Raw genomic sequence first — 17,528 nt, 5'->3', positions numbered from 1 at the left:
GTTATCAAGCCGATTTCAACGGTCGTTGGGTCGCGGATCAAACGACACGGAGCTCTTCCATAGTGTTATCGCTTCACTGGGGACACGAAGAGCCGCTTGGCGTCGCTCGCATGGCTGCGATTGTGTGGCTAGAGGGTTGAAATGAAAGATCAACCTTCGCCCTTGAATTCTGCGGTGGATTTGTGGCCGTGGGTACATTTTAGCCTGGGATTTTTGACTTCGTTCGGCAGGCTGTTCCGACTGAGGTGTTTCGCCTTGTCCTCTCTTTATAAAGGGAAAATCGGAATTCAAAAAAGTCGCTTAAATCAAGTTCAATCGGTAAAATAACCACACCAGGAGCAAACAACACACGTCTGGAATAAGGTAAGCCATTTTTATTGAGAATTTTCACTTTTAACTACCTCCATGGATATCTTGTAGAAAATCCCATATAAACCCTTATAATTCGATGCCATATTGTGTTGCTTGTGTGGTTCATAGACAGAGCTTGGGCTGCCTGTGGAGAAACATGACTGCAATGTCGAAAACATGGATTTCGGTAGCGCTAATTTCGCAGTTCCTCCTCATTTTAATGGCCTATCATCTCTTTTACAGTGAACCAAGTAAGACTTTGGAGACGTCGTCGGTTCCCAAGGATTTTTTAGTAAATTTGAGAGATCTCCAACAGTCGAATCAACATCAGTCAATTTCAACTGATGAAACAATGGAGGACGCAGCGAAGTTTATCAAAGATATCAACTGGAAAGAAATACCCCGAAAACCAGCGCCTCCAGCAAAGGAGAAGCACGACAAATGGATTGTTATCACCACTATAAATTCACCAACAGCAGATGTGAAGAAGTTGGCCGGTATTGAGGGTTGGAAGGTTGTCGTTGTCGGCGATACAAAGAGCCCGGCGAACTGGAGGTAACTTTAATATTTGTATTTGAACTTCAACTGGTTATTTAGCTGTGAATGTCTCGTTGTGTTTCTCCCAAACATTCTGAATTAAAGTTTGTTGCGCTAAACGTTTCTACTGATAAAAGTGATGCTTTTCGATTCTACATGCTGTACATGCCGGAAAAAATACATCCTCACCACATGAGTTTTGTAAGATACCGGCAGGACTGTAGAAAAAACATAGCAACGATAGGTAAAAATAAACATTTGAAATAAGGCATCTAAAAATCTAAAATCTAGGATAATGAATGAAAGTAAAATAGATAAAATACTGTTGTTTAAGAAACGCTGACAAATTGGAATTTTAAGAGTCTAGAGAAGTTGAGATTACTATCTCCTCTTGGAGCTACCGTCGCTTCCATCTAAGCCTGAACACATGGTGCTGAAACATGCTCTAATTGGTTGTCAAATGTGGCATGATTGGTCATCAAACATTTGAAGTTTAGCAGACCGAATACCATCTCTTTTACTTGGCAAAACGTCATCTGAGTGTATTGCCATCTGAGTGTATTGCCTCTGAGAAATATTTGTTTCCTTTTCACTTGAAATAAAAATCGTCTTATTAAACCATTGGCTTCCAGAGCTTTTTGCCAAAAAGGCATATTTTGGGCATTTTGGATATTTTCAGCCTCAATATGAGCCAAATTAGCTCCAATTTACTCAAAAAGGCATTTGCAACATGTCAGTACTTTTCCACCAATTCCAACTAATATTTCAGCGAACAATAATTGACCGGATAAAGACTGAGCTATCTATCGCGACTGGAAATAGTCAACAAATGCAATCAGACTTTCCCATGGTTAACATCCCAAAGCCAAGGTGATTCAGAGTCATGTTCATGAACATATAAAATAAACTATAAACCACGAGGTAGTCTCTAGCTTTAGAAATAGGCTTTACAATGCTCAGGCTTGCTCAGACTTCTACAAAAACCACAAGGTGTGCGATAGTCTTTGCGCATATGACATATGATGTATGACATTATTCAAAATGTTGCTGAAAATGCAGACATTCAACAAAAAAGTCTCAAAAGAAGTCACCCTTGAAACCACAGGATACCCAAGATTATGAACTGCATTCTGCAAATGCAATGATGCCAATTTTGGTTGAAGGTGTTGACATCAGAAGTAGAACAAAGGTCAGCATTCATTTGACAGCACAGTCGTCATTGGGTTAATAAATGAAAATCGATCATTGATTAGCCATTGATTAATACGTGTTAATCAATGGCATTAGCTAATTAATACCAATTCTTAGAAAATAGCCCAAATAAAATATGTGCATTTCCACTATTGTTTCTTTTTATCAATGAGATTATAAGCTCAAGATTTTTATCACATGATAGTTGATGAGGGCGTAGCCCGAGTCCACTATTATGCAGGGCATCAAAATAACGGCCGGTCAAACTTCACTCACTGGTCATGTTGACCAGTCACGTCATGTTGACACAGTTAATACATAATTCATTCTCGAGTAAACAATCAAATCTTCAACTGCAAATCTCAGATTTTATCTCTGTAAAAATACAATGATGACCTCTCACGCTTAAACACACACTTAAGATCATTCGCTTGCCATTTGTCATGTGTTCAAGATCGAAAGAATGCCATTTGAGTGACTGGGGTTAGCGCCACGTCGCACTAGAGCAAATTCAAATATTTCCACTTTTTGGTGAGGAAAGAAATTGGCAAAAATTTTGCAAGTTCCAAATTTTGGCAGTGATTGCATCAGACCAACATGGTTGAACCAAAACATTACTGATTGAAGTATATGTCACAAGATCTATATTTCCCAATTAAGTATTTTATTAGATTTTATGTGAGCGTTCAACTCTTCACAGATTTTTCTCCATGCTGCATGTTCTTGACTCTCCGCTTTCCAACAACTGGTGATTTTTGGCCCAGAATTGGACGAGCAGTTTTGGCTTGGCTTGCATTTGTAGCTTGCGCCTCTTGCAAATTGCTGCCAGTAACCAGATCCAAGGTGTGAGTCATAAGAATTTGAATAAAAACGCCGCTCATAGTCCTCTTTTCTATTGAAAGAACTGTAAAAAGTGTCAGATAGACCAGGTAAAAAATGATTTTGTCCCACCATTGCATGTACCAGACTGGACTACCTGACCAAAGTTATTTTCTCGCCGTAATTTTATCCAGACATGTTTTAAAAGATATGACAGTTTAATGGTTACAAAAAACAAAATTGTTTGCTTTGCCAAAATTTGGAAGCCTCCGAGGCAGCACTTTGGCTTCTCTCAAAATTGGTGAAATTTTGGCAAACTGCAAAAATTTCTTCATGAACGAAAACTCTCTCTAAATATGACTATAACAGAGTTTAGAAATTTTTTATGGCTTACACTTAAGAGCTTAATCTTAGTTACATCATTAAGAAACTTGTGTAACTGTAGCCATATTTGTAGTAACCCAACAATGCGTTGTGTGTTGGTGTGGGCATGGGTGAGGCTCAAGGAAACAGGAACTTCTTCAGCTATATTTGTTTACTCAGTTATTTTTGAAGGCCAAAATTAGGATCTGTTGATGCATGCTTGGTTTCAATTATGTTTTGATGGGCATAAACACTTTGTAGAACATGTAAACAACAGCTAATTTGATTGAGTACAACGATCACAAAATTCGAAGTTTCATCCAATGTCCATCCATCTTTGGTAGCTGGCAAGAATTTCACTGACAGTGTGCCACTTAATTGCCCTCCTGAGCCCTGTGAAGGCTATCTTTGGTTAAGTTTTAGGTCGTTCTTTGTACTAAACCACTTTCAAATTATATTCTTGGGTTTATAGGCCGTCATTACTTAACTTCTTGACTGGTCAGAAACGAGACATGCCTGAGCTAAAATTACTTTGTCTAGTCAACATGATGGGCCATGGGTCTAAAATTATTTTGAGCCCTATTTTGCAGAGGAATCAAGAGCGAATAATCTCATTGTTTTAGTGTAAATTGTAAATTCTCCAGATTTAGCGGTCTGGGTTCGAGCCCTGGCTGGGTACATTGTGTTGTGTTCTTGGGCAAGACACGCTACTCTCACAATGCCTCTCTCCACCCAGGTGTATAAATGGGTACCAGCAAATTTAATGCTGGGGGTAACTCTGGGATGGACCAGCATCGCATCCAGGGGGAGTAGAAATACTCCTAGTCGCTTCATGGTACAGAAAGTGGCATAAGCTCTGGCCTGATGGACCACTTGGCTTGTTTACAGACATTACTTACCTTACCCTTAGTGTAAATCTAGTAATTGTTAAAAGTTTGATCTAAATCCCCTGCAAAGAAGCAGCCCCCAGTGCACACTGTTAGGCTACTCACTGTCTACAACAGAATAGTCTCACACTGAGTCTGATAGTGAGTAGCATGACCAATCAGAGAATCGCATTTGTGATAGCACACTAGTAGATTTATACCAAAACTCGATAGAAACACGATACATGTGTTCTATTTCTTAACTAGAAGTGCCATTTTTAACCAATCAGTGCAAGTATTTTCTCTGGGCTATTTCCCAATGGTAATTTGCCATTAATCGTTATTGTATAACCATCTGTCAGTTTTGTTACAATGTACATTACACAAGTCATTATATTTGTTGTGGTCACTGCATAATTAGAGACCTTTACATGTAGATTGGACTTCAAGTACAAGATTGAATATGAGTACGAATGTCCATTTTCAAACCAGTGACATTTCTAGAGCCTTTGCTCTTGATGTTGGTTTTAGGTAGAGAGGGTAGCTCATGGGAAGAGATGGGTATGTGATTTGATGATGTGAAGCCTGCAAACTAGAATTGAAAAGTCACTCTCGTGCTTGTACTCAAATCTAAAGTTCCCTAATAATAAAGCTCTCTGCACGCATTGCAGGCCTATGATGAGGGACCATAAGGCTCTCTGCACGCATTGCAGGCCTATGATGAGGGAGCATAAAGCTCTCTGCACGCATTGCAGACCTATGATGAGGGACCATAAGGCTCTCTGCACGCATTGCAGGCCTATGATGAGGGAGCATTGAAGGGGTGAGTGCAAAACCATGCTAAGTGACGATTTGGGTGAAAAAAAAAATTTTCGCGAAAGGGCTTGAATTCTTGCATGTGGTCTTCAATGTAATAGAAAAACGTGGTCCTGTATTTTTGTCGCTGGTTTTTGCTTCGTTTATAAAGACGCCGCTAGGAAAACTGAGTGGTTTTTCTGCATACGTAATATCTCGAAAACGAAGCGAAGCTTAGCGGAAAAACTACGGGACATTGTTAAACATACCTAAACAAAACTGCATGCGAAATTTGGAGCGTTTTCGACAAAGTTCACTTTTGATTAAAATACCTAGCGCCCTTTTCCCGGCGAGGTCTTCAAATAAGCGAAGCCGGGCCTGTTATGATAAACAGAGCCGATTCTTTGTTATAATAGCCAAGCCAAGCCTTTGTTATTAGTCGAAGTCTCGCCTCGGTTTATCATAACAAAGGATCGGCCCGCCGCGTCCACAAGGACTTTGATTTCACTTAGAAAGCAGCAAAATGTCAATTTCACGCAACGTATAAGCTCAAAAATGTTGATTTTAGGTCAAAAAAGGTTTAAATGTTGATTTCACGTTAACGCGTGACAGCAAGGAGGTTGATTTCTCTTAGAAACGAGCAAAATGTCAATTTCACGCAACGCGTAAGCTCAATAATGTTGATTTCGGGTCTAAATAGGTTAAAATGTTGATTTCACGTTAACGCGTGACGGCAAGGATGTTGGTTTCACTTAGAAACCAGCAAAATGTCAATGTCACGCAGCGCATACGCTCAATGATGTTGATTTCAGGTCTAAATAGGTTAAAATGTTGATTTCACGTTAACGCGTGACGGCAAGGATGTTGGTTTCACTTAGCAACCAGCAAAAAGTCAATTTCACGCAGCGCATAAGCTCAATGATGTTAATGTCAGGTCTAAATAGGTTAAAATGTTGATTTCACGTTAACGCTTGACGGCAAGGATGCTAGTTTCACTTAGAAAACAGCAAAATGGTAATTTCACGCAACTTATAAGCTCAATGATGTTGATTTCACGTGAAAACGCGCTATAAATAGGGCTGACAGATTAACAGATTAACCCTTCTCCGCAACGTACGGGTCTCCATACATCTGCATGTCCGCTGATCCCAGAAGCTCAAAACACTGCAAATCATGCCGATTTGAAATAAAATCAACGCAACCTGGATCACAGATCTATGTTACAATCGATTGCTACTTGTTGGCCATTCTTATGTTTAAACAATCTAGTTACCAGTTCGAGAAACGTCCGCAGAACGTGATCGCAATGCATGCCGGGAAGGGTCTTTACACCTCGTGCGCGGGAAAACATGGCGGTCGATACAAGACAAATCTTGTAAGTCTAAAACCAGTTCTCGCTTTCCAAACTTTGACGCTAGCAACGCTTGGCAAATGGGCCACGACTCACCAGAGGGTATTTTTCTTGGGCAAGAACTGCTCTTGGACTTTGCTGCCTGGCTCGATCTGACTTCGAACGCCGATAACACGATTACGGTATATCAGCTGCCCTCGAAGTTTCAGAACACATTTTGATTCTTTAAAACCGTGCTGATGACTTACGGGTTTATCGAGACTTTATGATGCCTCTCAACCACCAGGCAGGCATACAAGGTACTTTAAAACAATGCTTAAGATATTAATTGACAGAGCTCTAATGCGGCACGTCTCTTTTTTGTTCGATGAATTTCGTTTGACACTCGATCGATTCACGTGTTGTGCTCACGTCACAATACCCGACGTAAACAATCTGTTCCCAGATTTCCGCTCTATATATGCTGTGAGATTTGATTTTGACTTCATACACTATAAACAGTCTGCCTGTTTGCTGTTCAACAAATGAACTCCTAAAGACATGGCTAGGAAAAGCCAAGTATTTTTGCATACGTTATAACTCGAAAACGAAGCAAAAACCAGCGACAAAAATACAGGGCCGCGTTTTTCTATTACATTGAAGACCACATGCAAAAATTCAAGCCCTTTCGCGAAAATTTTTTTTTCACCCAAATCGTCACTTAGCATGGTTTTGCACTCACCCCTTCAATTGGTACACAGTCTGGTCCACTTACATATGTGAAAATAATTTACAAGGTTGTATTCATTTATCAAAATGTCTTAATTAAATGTAATTATTTATCCAGTTTTGTTGCTTTGAACTCAAGCGATATGAACAAAAGATCATGTTATTTTCAAAACTTTTTTGAGGATGACTGAAGATTTGAAATGCAGAAGGCCAAACTAAAAAAACAAGAAATCTGAGGACGAGAATGATATAATAGTTCTCTGTATGCAACTACACTTGTCTCAAATCTCCTTGTATGTATGTTTTCTATACGTCTTAATGAATTCTATCAATGTGATTTTCCTAAGAAATTAGTATCAAAATAACTTCACAATTTGTTCTCTATTTAAAATTGCAGCAGAGGACCGTGTCTAACAGTTAAAATATTTTGAAGGGGAAATAGCTTGTGGTTTTCTGTAATTTTTGAAAAAAATAAATGAAAACCTCTTTGTCTTTTTATTATCAACCTGGCCCCAGTTGTTCAAAGGCTGGATAATGCTATCCACCAGATAAATCGCTATACAGTGGATGAGTTTTAAAAAAAAACAAACCAGGCTATCCTTTAGATAGTGTTATCCGCCTTTCGAACAACCCAGGCCTGGTTCACTTCCTGCACCATCTCAAAGAAAACAGTATTAACTTTTGTTGTTTTGTTCTGTTATTTTTTATTTTACAGCCATCCCAACTGTGTTTTTTTGAGTGTTGAGAAGCAGAAATCCTTGGGATACCGCATCCATGACTTTCTTCCTTATAAAAGTTACGCTCGAAAGAACCTTGGTTACCTTTATGCTATTCAACATGGCGCCAAAATCATCTATGACACAGATGACGATAATTCCCCAACAAGTGGGGAAATAACTTTCTTCCAGCAAGAAACTGGTGACTTTTTTGTATACAGAACAGATTCTATTGTGGTTAATCCGTACGAACATTTTGGACAGAGTACTATTTGGCCAAGAGGGTACCCGCTAGATCGCATTGCTGATCCCCCGTCACACAAGTTCATCAAATGCCAAGGGGTGGATACAGCAATACAGCAGGGAGTAGTGAATGGTGACCCGGATGTAGATGCCATCTTTCGGTTAACAAGAAAAGACAAAGGCGTGGATTTGAAAGTTGAGTTTGACGCTGACGCACCATCTGTTGTCCTTCCTCCAAAAACAATGGCTCCATTTAACTCCCAAAACACGTTGTTTTTGAACAAGGGATTATGGGGCACGTTATTGCCAATCACAGTAGCATTCCGAGTCTGCGATATCTGGCGAGGTTACTGGGCTCAGCGATTATTATGGGATGTTGGATCACAACTTTCTTTTTTTCCACCAAATGCTGTTCAAGTGAGAAATGCACACAACTACCTTGATGATTTTATTGATGAGAAAATGCTTTACCATGATGCTGGGAGATTGGTGGAGTTTTTAATCAACTGGAAATCTGACAAACCAGATTTCTTTAGCAGAGTCCTGGATTTAAGTATAGCTATGGTTCACAATGGCTTCTGGGAGATGAAGGATGCCATGTTAACAGAAGCATGGCTAACTGATTTAGTAAGTGTTGGATATGAAATGCCAGCTGTGAAAACTGAACCACAAGCATGCCTGAGAAATACTGTAGGTGGAGAAACTAACCTACACTTTAAGGAAAAGCCGTCTTCATATTTAAGAGCAGGTAAAGAGTTGAAAATTGTAGTGCCGGTAAAAAGTGCCGGGCAAAAGTGAAGTGGACATTTATCATAGGGAGGGATGAGCCAGGTGTGTTAATTTAATTTGTGACTCACAAAAAAATTACCACAATAATTTGATGCATATTGCTAGGAAAAGATGACTGAAACACCAACAAAAACAGCAGTCATTGAATAAACACCAAGCAAAAGCTTCAATTGTCCTCTGCTTTTTTTGTTGTTTTAGTAAAAAACTGAAAACTTGAAAACTTGTTTTAAAACTGAAACTTGAAACATCAAATTTGATATAATAATTATTATTATACCAGAATAATGACAAACTAAATCAGCATTGCTTCTGAACAGAAATGAATTTTCTCTAAAAGGGATGTGGTAATGTATGTTCCAGGGCAATAGTTCTGTCTCCTAACAAAATCGGCATATTTGCAGTATTTTAAACAATAATAATTATTCCAGCCCAATGTCAAAACTGTTTTTTTTTTTTTCTGGTAATATACTCATAATCACTCCCAATTGAATAAAATGAACAGCTTTAATCAGACCTACATAAGTTCACAAACTCGTTCGCCATGTGCTTTTTTTCTCTTTTCCATCTCATAATGTTTTGAAATAGTTGCCAGCCCCCACAGGGCTATGGTTAGGGACGCCTGACCAATCTTACGATTCGGCTTGCAAAACAAAACCATGTGGCTTAACATAACATACGGTATTTTCTTGATTAAACGCCTGGTGTTTATTTTAAACTTGACTCACGGATCAGGCGTTTATCGACTTTTGCAGTTTATTCAAGCCTGCAGTTTATTAGAGTTTTTATTCATTATTTTTAGAGATTTAAAATATCTGATAATTACACCTAAAGCTAACATTTTGAATACCGGTATTGTAGTCTTCACTTGGCAAGTGGTTCCATGAAGGGGATATGAGTATCCCACATCCTGTTTATTCGTGGCCTAAATATTATATCCAGTGAATTCCAGTTGCAAAAAGTAACAGTTTTCTACTTGATGTCCCATTTTATTATATAAGCATCAGTGAAATACCAGGTGAGCTTTTGCACATAAACATGATATCATTACACGTGAAAATAACATGTTATTTCACAAGTGAAAAGATCACCATTATTATGGTTACATAATCGCTTAAAGAGTACTTAGATGTGTTGCTGTATGATCGAAACATCATCAGTTCTTCCTCGGACAATTTCGGTTATCTTCGGCAATCTTTGGAAATCTTCGGAAATTTTCAGAAAATGTTCGGAAACATTTGTCTGGCCTTCGGACAACTTTTGGAGAATCTTTGGAAATCTTCGGAAAGTGTTGGGAAATCTTCGGAAAATCGTCAAAAAAGTTGTCATTAGTATATTTATATAACAAAATAATACATGGCTGCTTGTAGATATGGAAATTTCTCTTCTCGTGTTCAACTTTATATATCACTCGTTCGCTGCGCTCACTCGTGAGATATCAATTTGAACACTCGAAGAGAAATTCCATATCTACGCACACCCATGTATTATCCTCTATTCATCTGATCTTAATATCCCATATCCCATTAATTTTTCTCCAAATATCACGTTAATTTGTTACCCAAATATCCGCTATCCTGAAAACCCTCAAGGGTAAATTTGACAGGAAGGCCATAAACAAATGTTCGTATTGGTTAGCTCTTCACATTGTTGTTGAGAGGAACAATGGCTTTCTTTACTATGAAAACCAGTTACGACAATTTTCTTGAGAAAAAAATGTCGCTTTTTATCAACTATTATTCCTAACATAACCTGGTAGGTGACTGTTGGTAAACTTGTATTCTGACTGGCTTTGCTGGTACCTTCTATTGATCATTAGTATAAATCTCCTAGCGTTCTATCACGAATGCTGTTCTCTGAGTAATGAGTAGTGAGTAGTCTGTTGTAGATAGTGAGCGTCTGCTGGGGGCCGCTTCTTTGTGTTTTCAGAGTGTCTTTGAAGAGGATTTAGATTAAAGTTTTGAACAGCTACTAGATTTATACTAAAATGATTAGATTATTCGCTCTCGATTTCTATGCGTGATAGTTTACTCGGGCTGCACCCTCGCCTACTATCACGCGACAGAAATCTCGAGTTCATAATGTTATTGTTAAGTAGAGAGCGGTTAGGGCACCCTTGCAGTAATGTGTGTGCAGTTTACTGAAAGTATTACAGAAAGCAATGGAAAAAAACCGTTTCATTGTCATTCTATATTGGATTTTGTGAAAGCAATGATTGCAATATAATGGCAAACCGTTCCAGGGTGAAAAGGAGATTTTTGATTGGTTCTTGAGCAGTCCAAATTTTCCAATACAGGCTGCCAAGAACGTTTGTAGAGATTGTGAGAGTTAAACCAAGGCCTAGCAGCTGCAACATTTGATGCAACATGTGAGATGTTACATTTGTTTGGAGGTATTTATTTGGCTTTCGTTTCCGTTAGCCTTCTCTCTCCAAGGATAAAAATCCTCCTGGGTGCATTTATTATTGCAAGGGGAAGTGTTTGTTTCAGCATCCACAAACTAGCTATAGAAAATTTCAAGTTGTTATCAATTCTGTCAGTGTAAAATTTATAGAAAATTTCAAGTTGTTATTTGTGCTGTTGGTATAAAAGTTTTTTAAGGGCTGTAAAATAGTTTTAATCGTGATCAACATACATATTCCCAGTGAGTAGTGTAAAAAAGACAAGACAATCGAATTTGTTCATGCATTTCTTGAGAACTTTGAAACAGCTAAGGAGGTCTTCAGGGACAGCACCCGCGTGGTCGTTGTCATAGTGCTTGCGTACTGAAGATGACGTGCTTTTATGGCCATCCACGCGGGCATATAAACGCCCGCGCGTGTAGCCAACATAGCTCCCTGTATCACACAGGTTACATTTAAACTGGTACACTACGCACTGTTGATTAACCAGCTGCGGTTTGGTCTCACATTCTTGAAGGTCTTGGCCAATTTTCCGACTGACAAATACGGGCTGGATTGTGGTTTGGAGCTTAATGCTAAGGTCTTTCAACTGCGTCTTAACAATGTTAGCAGAGTCTTGGTCCTTGAAGGGTATGACTACTCGGGTCACATCATTTCCCGCCATTAAGCTCCAAACCACAATCCAGGAGATCTACACATGAATCGGACATCAGGAGTTAACATTTGGGAGGAATGAATTTGTTGGAGCTCTTCCTCATTTAAAATAGCACTGATTATTTGTGATGACTGGAAATTCACACAAATAAAACTGTCTAAGATAGTTCTAGACACCTTGTGTGAGAAAAGCATTCCCAGAACGCTCTGTCCATTGTCTCCTTGGGCCAACTGTGGAAACCTTATCTTAGTGGGCGTGTCATCAAGGGTTGACATACCAAGAACTTGAAGAGCTGCAGCAACAACTCGAGTTTCAAATTCAAGGATAAAAAAATCTCTGCATTGAGTGTAGGCTTGATGGACATCCCCTTTAACATTGCGTCTGTTGATTAAATTTCTGTCACTAAACATAGTGCACAAATCTCCAGCTGACTTAGGTGAGTACAGCTTTTGGAAGATGTTCTACAAAAAAGAAGGAAAGGTCTATATTATACAATTGTTATTTGTATAAAGTAGTCTGAAAGGAGAGTGGTCTCCTCCGCTAAATCACTTACAGTTTTAATTAGACTACATGACTTTATTAATTTTTGTTGCCTTACAAACGATAGGGGACTCTACTAGTGAATTCAGATGTAAACAGGATTCAGTCTTGTATATCCATTTCTACTGAGTGTTGCATGCATAGCAAAGATGGGTAACTAAAAATGTGTAATCAGTAAATTAGCTCTAAATTGTACCTTTCATCAAATGACCTCCCCACTTGTCTATTATAGATAAATGGAAATGTTGAGACAGTCACAAATAGATTGGTTAATTCTGAAGTTGTTCATGCAAGGATCTGATAATTATATTGTTTGACATTTCTGAATGGTGTACAGTTGAATTATTTACACAAATTATGACAATCTACTAACACCCAAAAATTTCATGCCAGCATGCCAGTCAGCAATACGAAAGTGGAAGCCTTCCATGCGTTCCTCTGGTGTGTATCCATTTGCCATGGACTTCACAGCATTGACAGCTCGTTCAATGGTCAGTTGATCCCCGACCAGTCCTTGCTCCAGAATAGTGATGTTTTCTCCCTCGCCATCTTTTGGAAGATACTGCTGCACATGTTGGAGCACCTTCACAATACCTTCATTGGAAACTTCAGATTCAAAAATTATACCCATCTGCATCTGAAACAAAAATCAAACACAAAAAAAGGAAGAAAATAATTTTATGGCAAATACAATGCTGTGAGCTTTCCTTACACTGCTTACATGCAATACCAGTAACCCAAATTTCAAACTTATAAAGTTCTTAAACTCTAAAATTATAGTGGAGCTTGTTTTAGTGTTTGAATGTAAGAGAGTTCAAACTTCTGCTCACATTCATCCTGTGGCACTCATGTACATGTATTTCTTACATCACTTGACTAAATAAATACCTTTTTGCTCTTTTTACTCATTTCTTCTGAGTGTTTATGCTTAATGTGTTTTGGGACATTACTTGAAAGACCCTCCAAGGCTGGAATCCTCTTGGTCAAAATTCTCTGAATGTGTACAAGGTAATTGTTGTACAGTTCCTTGTGGTCAGCAATGGAAGGAATTAGATCTTTGTTCTCAACATCCATAATGTTCTTCACTGGTTTGTCATCAGGGAGATGATTGCCACTAAACCGGTTCTCCACAATGTTATGATTAACCCAATGGATGTCAGTGTTTTGATGGTCTGAGGTCATATGCCGCACCTCCTGTTTCAAATCCCAGTTGTCCACAACAACACTGAATCCATTGGATGGATTTATAATGGCTGCATCCATAGGTGAACAGTCTTCACATTTTTCCTGTGTTACTGCCTGACTAGGATTAATGGTATTCAAAAGGGTGCTTGTTTGATTACTGGTGGGTAATTGAGGATCACATGGATTTTGTTGAACATCAGATAACACTGGAATGGTTGTATCTCCATGAGGATGTTGTCTTGCATTGAGAGTCTTTTTCAGCATTTCAGAACCTTGTTGATTTCCTTTATCCAATATGGTGTCAAATGTTTCTGCAAACTCATCCATTTTCTTTAAAAAGTGAGTGCTGGACACTGTTAGCCTCATGGCATTCAAGCGGGACATTAATGCCTAAAAGACAAAACAAAGAGATAAGGCAGTAACTCTGCCTCTAAAACATGCTGATTTTTTTGAAACAAAACAAATTGTTTCCCTTGGGACCAGTCATAAGTGTTCATTATTTTTTCACTAGCCTAGAAGTGATATTAATGGATTATTCAAGATACAGTCAAGAATTGTCTGCATTTGTTCATCTGCAAATCATGCAGGCCCATTGTGTTTACTTGCCTGTGAGCGAGCTCTCAGAAATACAGAGTGCTTGCTCTGGCAGGCTACGTGCTTATATAATGGATATACTGAAGAACAATAAATTAATGAGTTATCACAAAATCCAACAAGCATGTGAGTGGTGCATGTAGGGTTATCCTAACAGAGCCTACACAATAACAAAAAAGGGGAAAAAAAACATGCAAGTATCTACCTGACTGCCACTTGATTTAATGATTGTAGTCACCAACAACTGCATAGCATTCATGCCCCTTGATCTTTCCCTCAAAAGAACTGAGCCAGCCAAAGCAACACTTGGAAGCCAGGTCACAGTTTTCACATCTTTTCTCCTCCCTGACAAGGCGGAAGACATAAGAATGGAATAGAACAGAGGGGCTTTTTCCATCCACTCTTCACAAAGGGCCTCTGGGTTGAATTTTAACATATCATCACTGCTACACCTTCTTAACATGGAGGCCGTTTTGGTAGAACAAATGTCTGAGCATTCTGCTGCAATTGCACGGAGGAGGTATTTCACAAGTTCCATCCTAAGAATCTTATGTTGCCACATTTTATGGGCCATCTGCTGATAAGTCCCTCGTAGCATTGCTTTGCCTATGTGTGCCATGTCCTCAGACAACTTTCTTCTTCTTGTTTCACTTGGCCATACAACTTCAATCTTATAAAAGAGTGAAGACCATCGTAAGTTTATATCTTATTTCAAGAAAATTAAAGTGTCTTCACAATTCATATATTAAAGCTGAACAACTGTGCCACAGATATTAAGTTGTCAAACTATGAAGTTAATGAGCTAATGAATTGAACTTAGTATTAAACTAATATAGTTGACGAATCGCAATATATCACTACTGTCACTCGCATTTTTCCTGTTTTATTTAAAGATACATAAGATTAAACGCAACTCAAATTAATATGATCTTAATGTTTCGATTTCAATTTTCAATTCCAATTTAAGAGTTAGAGCATGAAAAGTGACACAACACAAGCAAGTTTTTCATAGAGCGAAATAAAATTTCTTAAGAGGAATAATAAGAAAATAATAAAAAACGAACAGCCTACCGTGACACCAGGTTCAGTGTCTTTTTTGTGTTGAGGTGTTGGCTGAGGTTGCAAAAACGTGCGTGGAGCTGAAGAAGTACAAGTGGTAGGTCTAACGATGGATGTATGCGCCGATTTCGTAGGTGTGCTAGCAAACGAAGGCACAAAGTCCGTGGGTTTAATATCTTTTCCATAATTTCGCATAATCTCTTCCGATGCAGCGGCGAAATTTTCCTCTAAGGGCTTTTTCTTCTTTAGCTTGCGCAGACAGGGAAAACAAAACGCCGGCAGATTGGAGGTACTCGTATATTTAATTCCTGACAACAGTTCTTTAGTTTACGTTTAATGTTTCTTCTCCTCGATGCTATCTTTTTGTGACTAAATCTAGCGAAAAACAAACCAAGTCTTTTTGACTGCTGAAACCTGACGTGGATTTTATGCCTATATTTGGGTATCGATGTTGCCTAAGCTAATGAACCGTATGTTTAAATAAGGTGGCTCAAAACAGTTTCCAACACTTAGGCCCAGTTCAGACGTCGTGCTTCTGCCGTGCCGAACTAAATTCAGGAATTAAGTTCGACAAAAGCACGGCAGAAGCACGGCGTCTGAATCAAACTTTTGAATTAAGTTCGGCAAGCAATTAAGTTCGACAAGCTCTGCCGTGCTACACGACTCTGGCACGGCAGCGATTCAAACGTCGTGCTTCTGTCGCGCCAAACTAAATCCATAAATTATGTCAATGTGTTTTGGCGAGATTTCGTTCCCTCGGGGAGTTAGGAGGAGAATTGTTACGAGGCTTCAGTAAACCCTGGATTTGATTCGACTCTGGCACGACGTCTGAATCAGAGTTGATTTCCTGCCGTGCTACAGTCGAACCAAATTGCAATTTAGTTCGGCACGGCAGAAGCACGACGCCTGAACTAGGCCTTAGATTTTGATGGGTGGTTTATAACCACTCATTATCACTTGATGCTACAATCGTGGAATCAAAAAGCTGTACAATCATTGGTGAACACATTGTTATCATTTTTGTGACGCAATAGGTTACCATAGCAACAGTATGACCTCCTAAACGTGCCCTTAATTACAGCTTTAGGGGCTTATAATTCAAAAACGGCACGGTGAAATTTTTTTATATTATCAACTTTTGGTAAGCACGATAAGACCCAACTTTTGGCAAAGTTAAAAAAAAAATTGTAGGTAGGGTTCAGACCCACCTTAAAGTTTCAAAAATTGGCTGGCCAGTGGTTTACAAAATGTGTTGATTCTTTTTTCGATTTTCGGGTGACAGTCATATAAGGAGGAGGATCTAGAAAGTTACTTTTTTGCCAACTAAGTCGACAGTTCAGAATTCTGGTGTCACAGACTTGATGAATATGTATATGAGCAAACTTTGAGGTTGTTGTTAACTGATGTGGAGGAATTATGCCCTGATCAAATAACTTTTGTGAAACTGGAGATATGGAGATCCTGCTAGATACAATGGGGAATCTTCAAGAAGCTCTTGATGCTCAAAGCCTTCATGGAGACTGAGATTGACAGGTATGATCCTCCTCTAAGTCTCTCCACTGTAGACCGAATCGGAGAGAACTCGTGAATCTATCATAAGAGTCAATCCAATTACTACAACTTTATGAAATACTAGGCGTGTGGTAAGCAGAGCGTAAACATATATTTAATAATACATACTGAAGGAAGCCCCAGGAATTGAATACGTCTTTGATAGGTTTTAATTTACCATAATGGAGTGGTTTGAATGAGTTGAAATGGGGCGTAAATTTCCATATGCATGTTGCTGATATCACTGAACATATGTATGTAACAACATATGAGTCACTGCCCCAAACAAGGTTGTTGATGCTGTAATCTAGACTTCAAAGCCAGGATGCCACTATTAGCATTCTCCAGAATCCAGTGATCACCAAATAGAATGTAAAACCTGGAAATTGAAATCTAAGGTATGGCTCTACTAGGATTAATTAACTGGCAATTTTTTATGTTCTTACCCTAAAGTATTTGGATAGGGCACATTGAAGCTTCCACTTTTCACACCTAGCATTTTGCAAAGTTGTAGTAATTGGATCAACTGACTTATGATAGATTCCCAAGTTCTTCTCTCTGTATACGGTCTACAGTGAAGAGACTTGGAGGAGTTTCTTACCTGTCAGTCTTCATGAAGGCTTTGACCATCAAGCGCTCCTTGAAAATTCCCCATTGTATCTAGTAGGATCTCCAAATCTCCAGTCGAACAAAAGTTTATACTCGATCAGGGCTTAATTCCTCCACTCTAGCTCACAGCAACCTCAGAGTTCACTCATATTCGTCAAGTCTGTGACACCAGAATTCTGCAATGTCTACTTGGTCAGCAAACAAGTAA

General features: G+C 38.9%; 2 protein-coding genes across 3 annotated transcripts; one reads left to right on the top strand and one right to left on the bottom strand.

Annotated features, from left to right (window-relative positions):
• The first annotated feature begins 13 nt into the window (after positions 1-13).
• On the top strand, positions 14-8,899 carry LOC110059561 (uncharacterized). 2 transcript variants are annotated; one of them, XM_089282921.1, is made up of 3 exons: positions 15-363; positions 595-906; positions 7,697-8,899. In XM_089282921.1, the coding sequence occupies exons 2-3, from the start codon at positions 704-706 to the stop codon at positions 8,736-8,738; spliced, it is 1,245 nt and encodes a 414-aa protein (XP_089139047.1). In that variant the 5' UTR covers positions 15-363; positions 595-703; the 3' UTR covers positions 8,739-8,899. The 2 variants fall into 2 exon arrangements, with proteins under 2 accessions (XP_020621935.2, XP_089139047.1); XM_020766276.2 differs by having other exon boundaries at positions 14-906.
• A 2,145-nt stretch (positions 8,900-11,044) lies between these two features.
• On the bottom strand, positions 11,045-15,027 carry LOC149117284 (uncharacterized). Its single transcript, XM_089281229.1, has 4 exons — positions 14,307-15,027; positions 13,211-13,897; positions 12,681-12,959; positions 11,045-12,243 (listed from the first exon to the last, which is right to left on the bottom strand). The coding sequence occupies exons 1-4, from the start codon at positions 14,718-14,720 to the stop codon at positions 11,791-11,793; spliced, it is 1,833 nt and encodes a 610-aa protein (XP_089137355.1). The 5' UTR covers positions 14,721-15,027; the 3' UTR covers positions 11,045-11,790.
• Positions 15,028-17,528: the final 2,501 nt, after the last annotated feature.

Source organism: Orbicella faveolata, unplaced genomic scaffold (assembly GCF_042242905.1).
Source record: "Orbicella faveolata isolate gen_17 unplaced genomic scaffold, um_ofav_v1 contig_12, whole genome shotgun sequence".
Classification (NCBI taxonomy): Eukaryota; Metazoa; Cnidaria; class Anthozoa; order Scleractinia; family Merulinidae; genus Orbicella; species Orbicella faveolata.
Note: the sequence above shows the minus strand (reverse complement) of the source record. Positions and strands in the feature narration are given on the sequence as shown.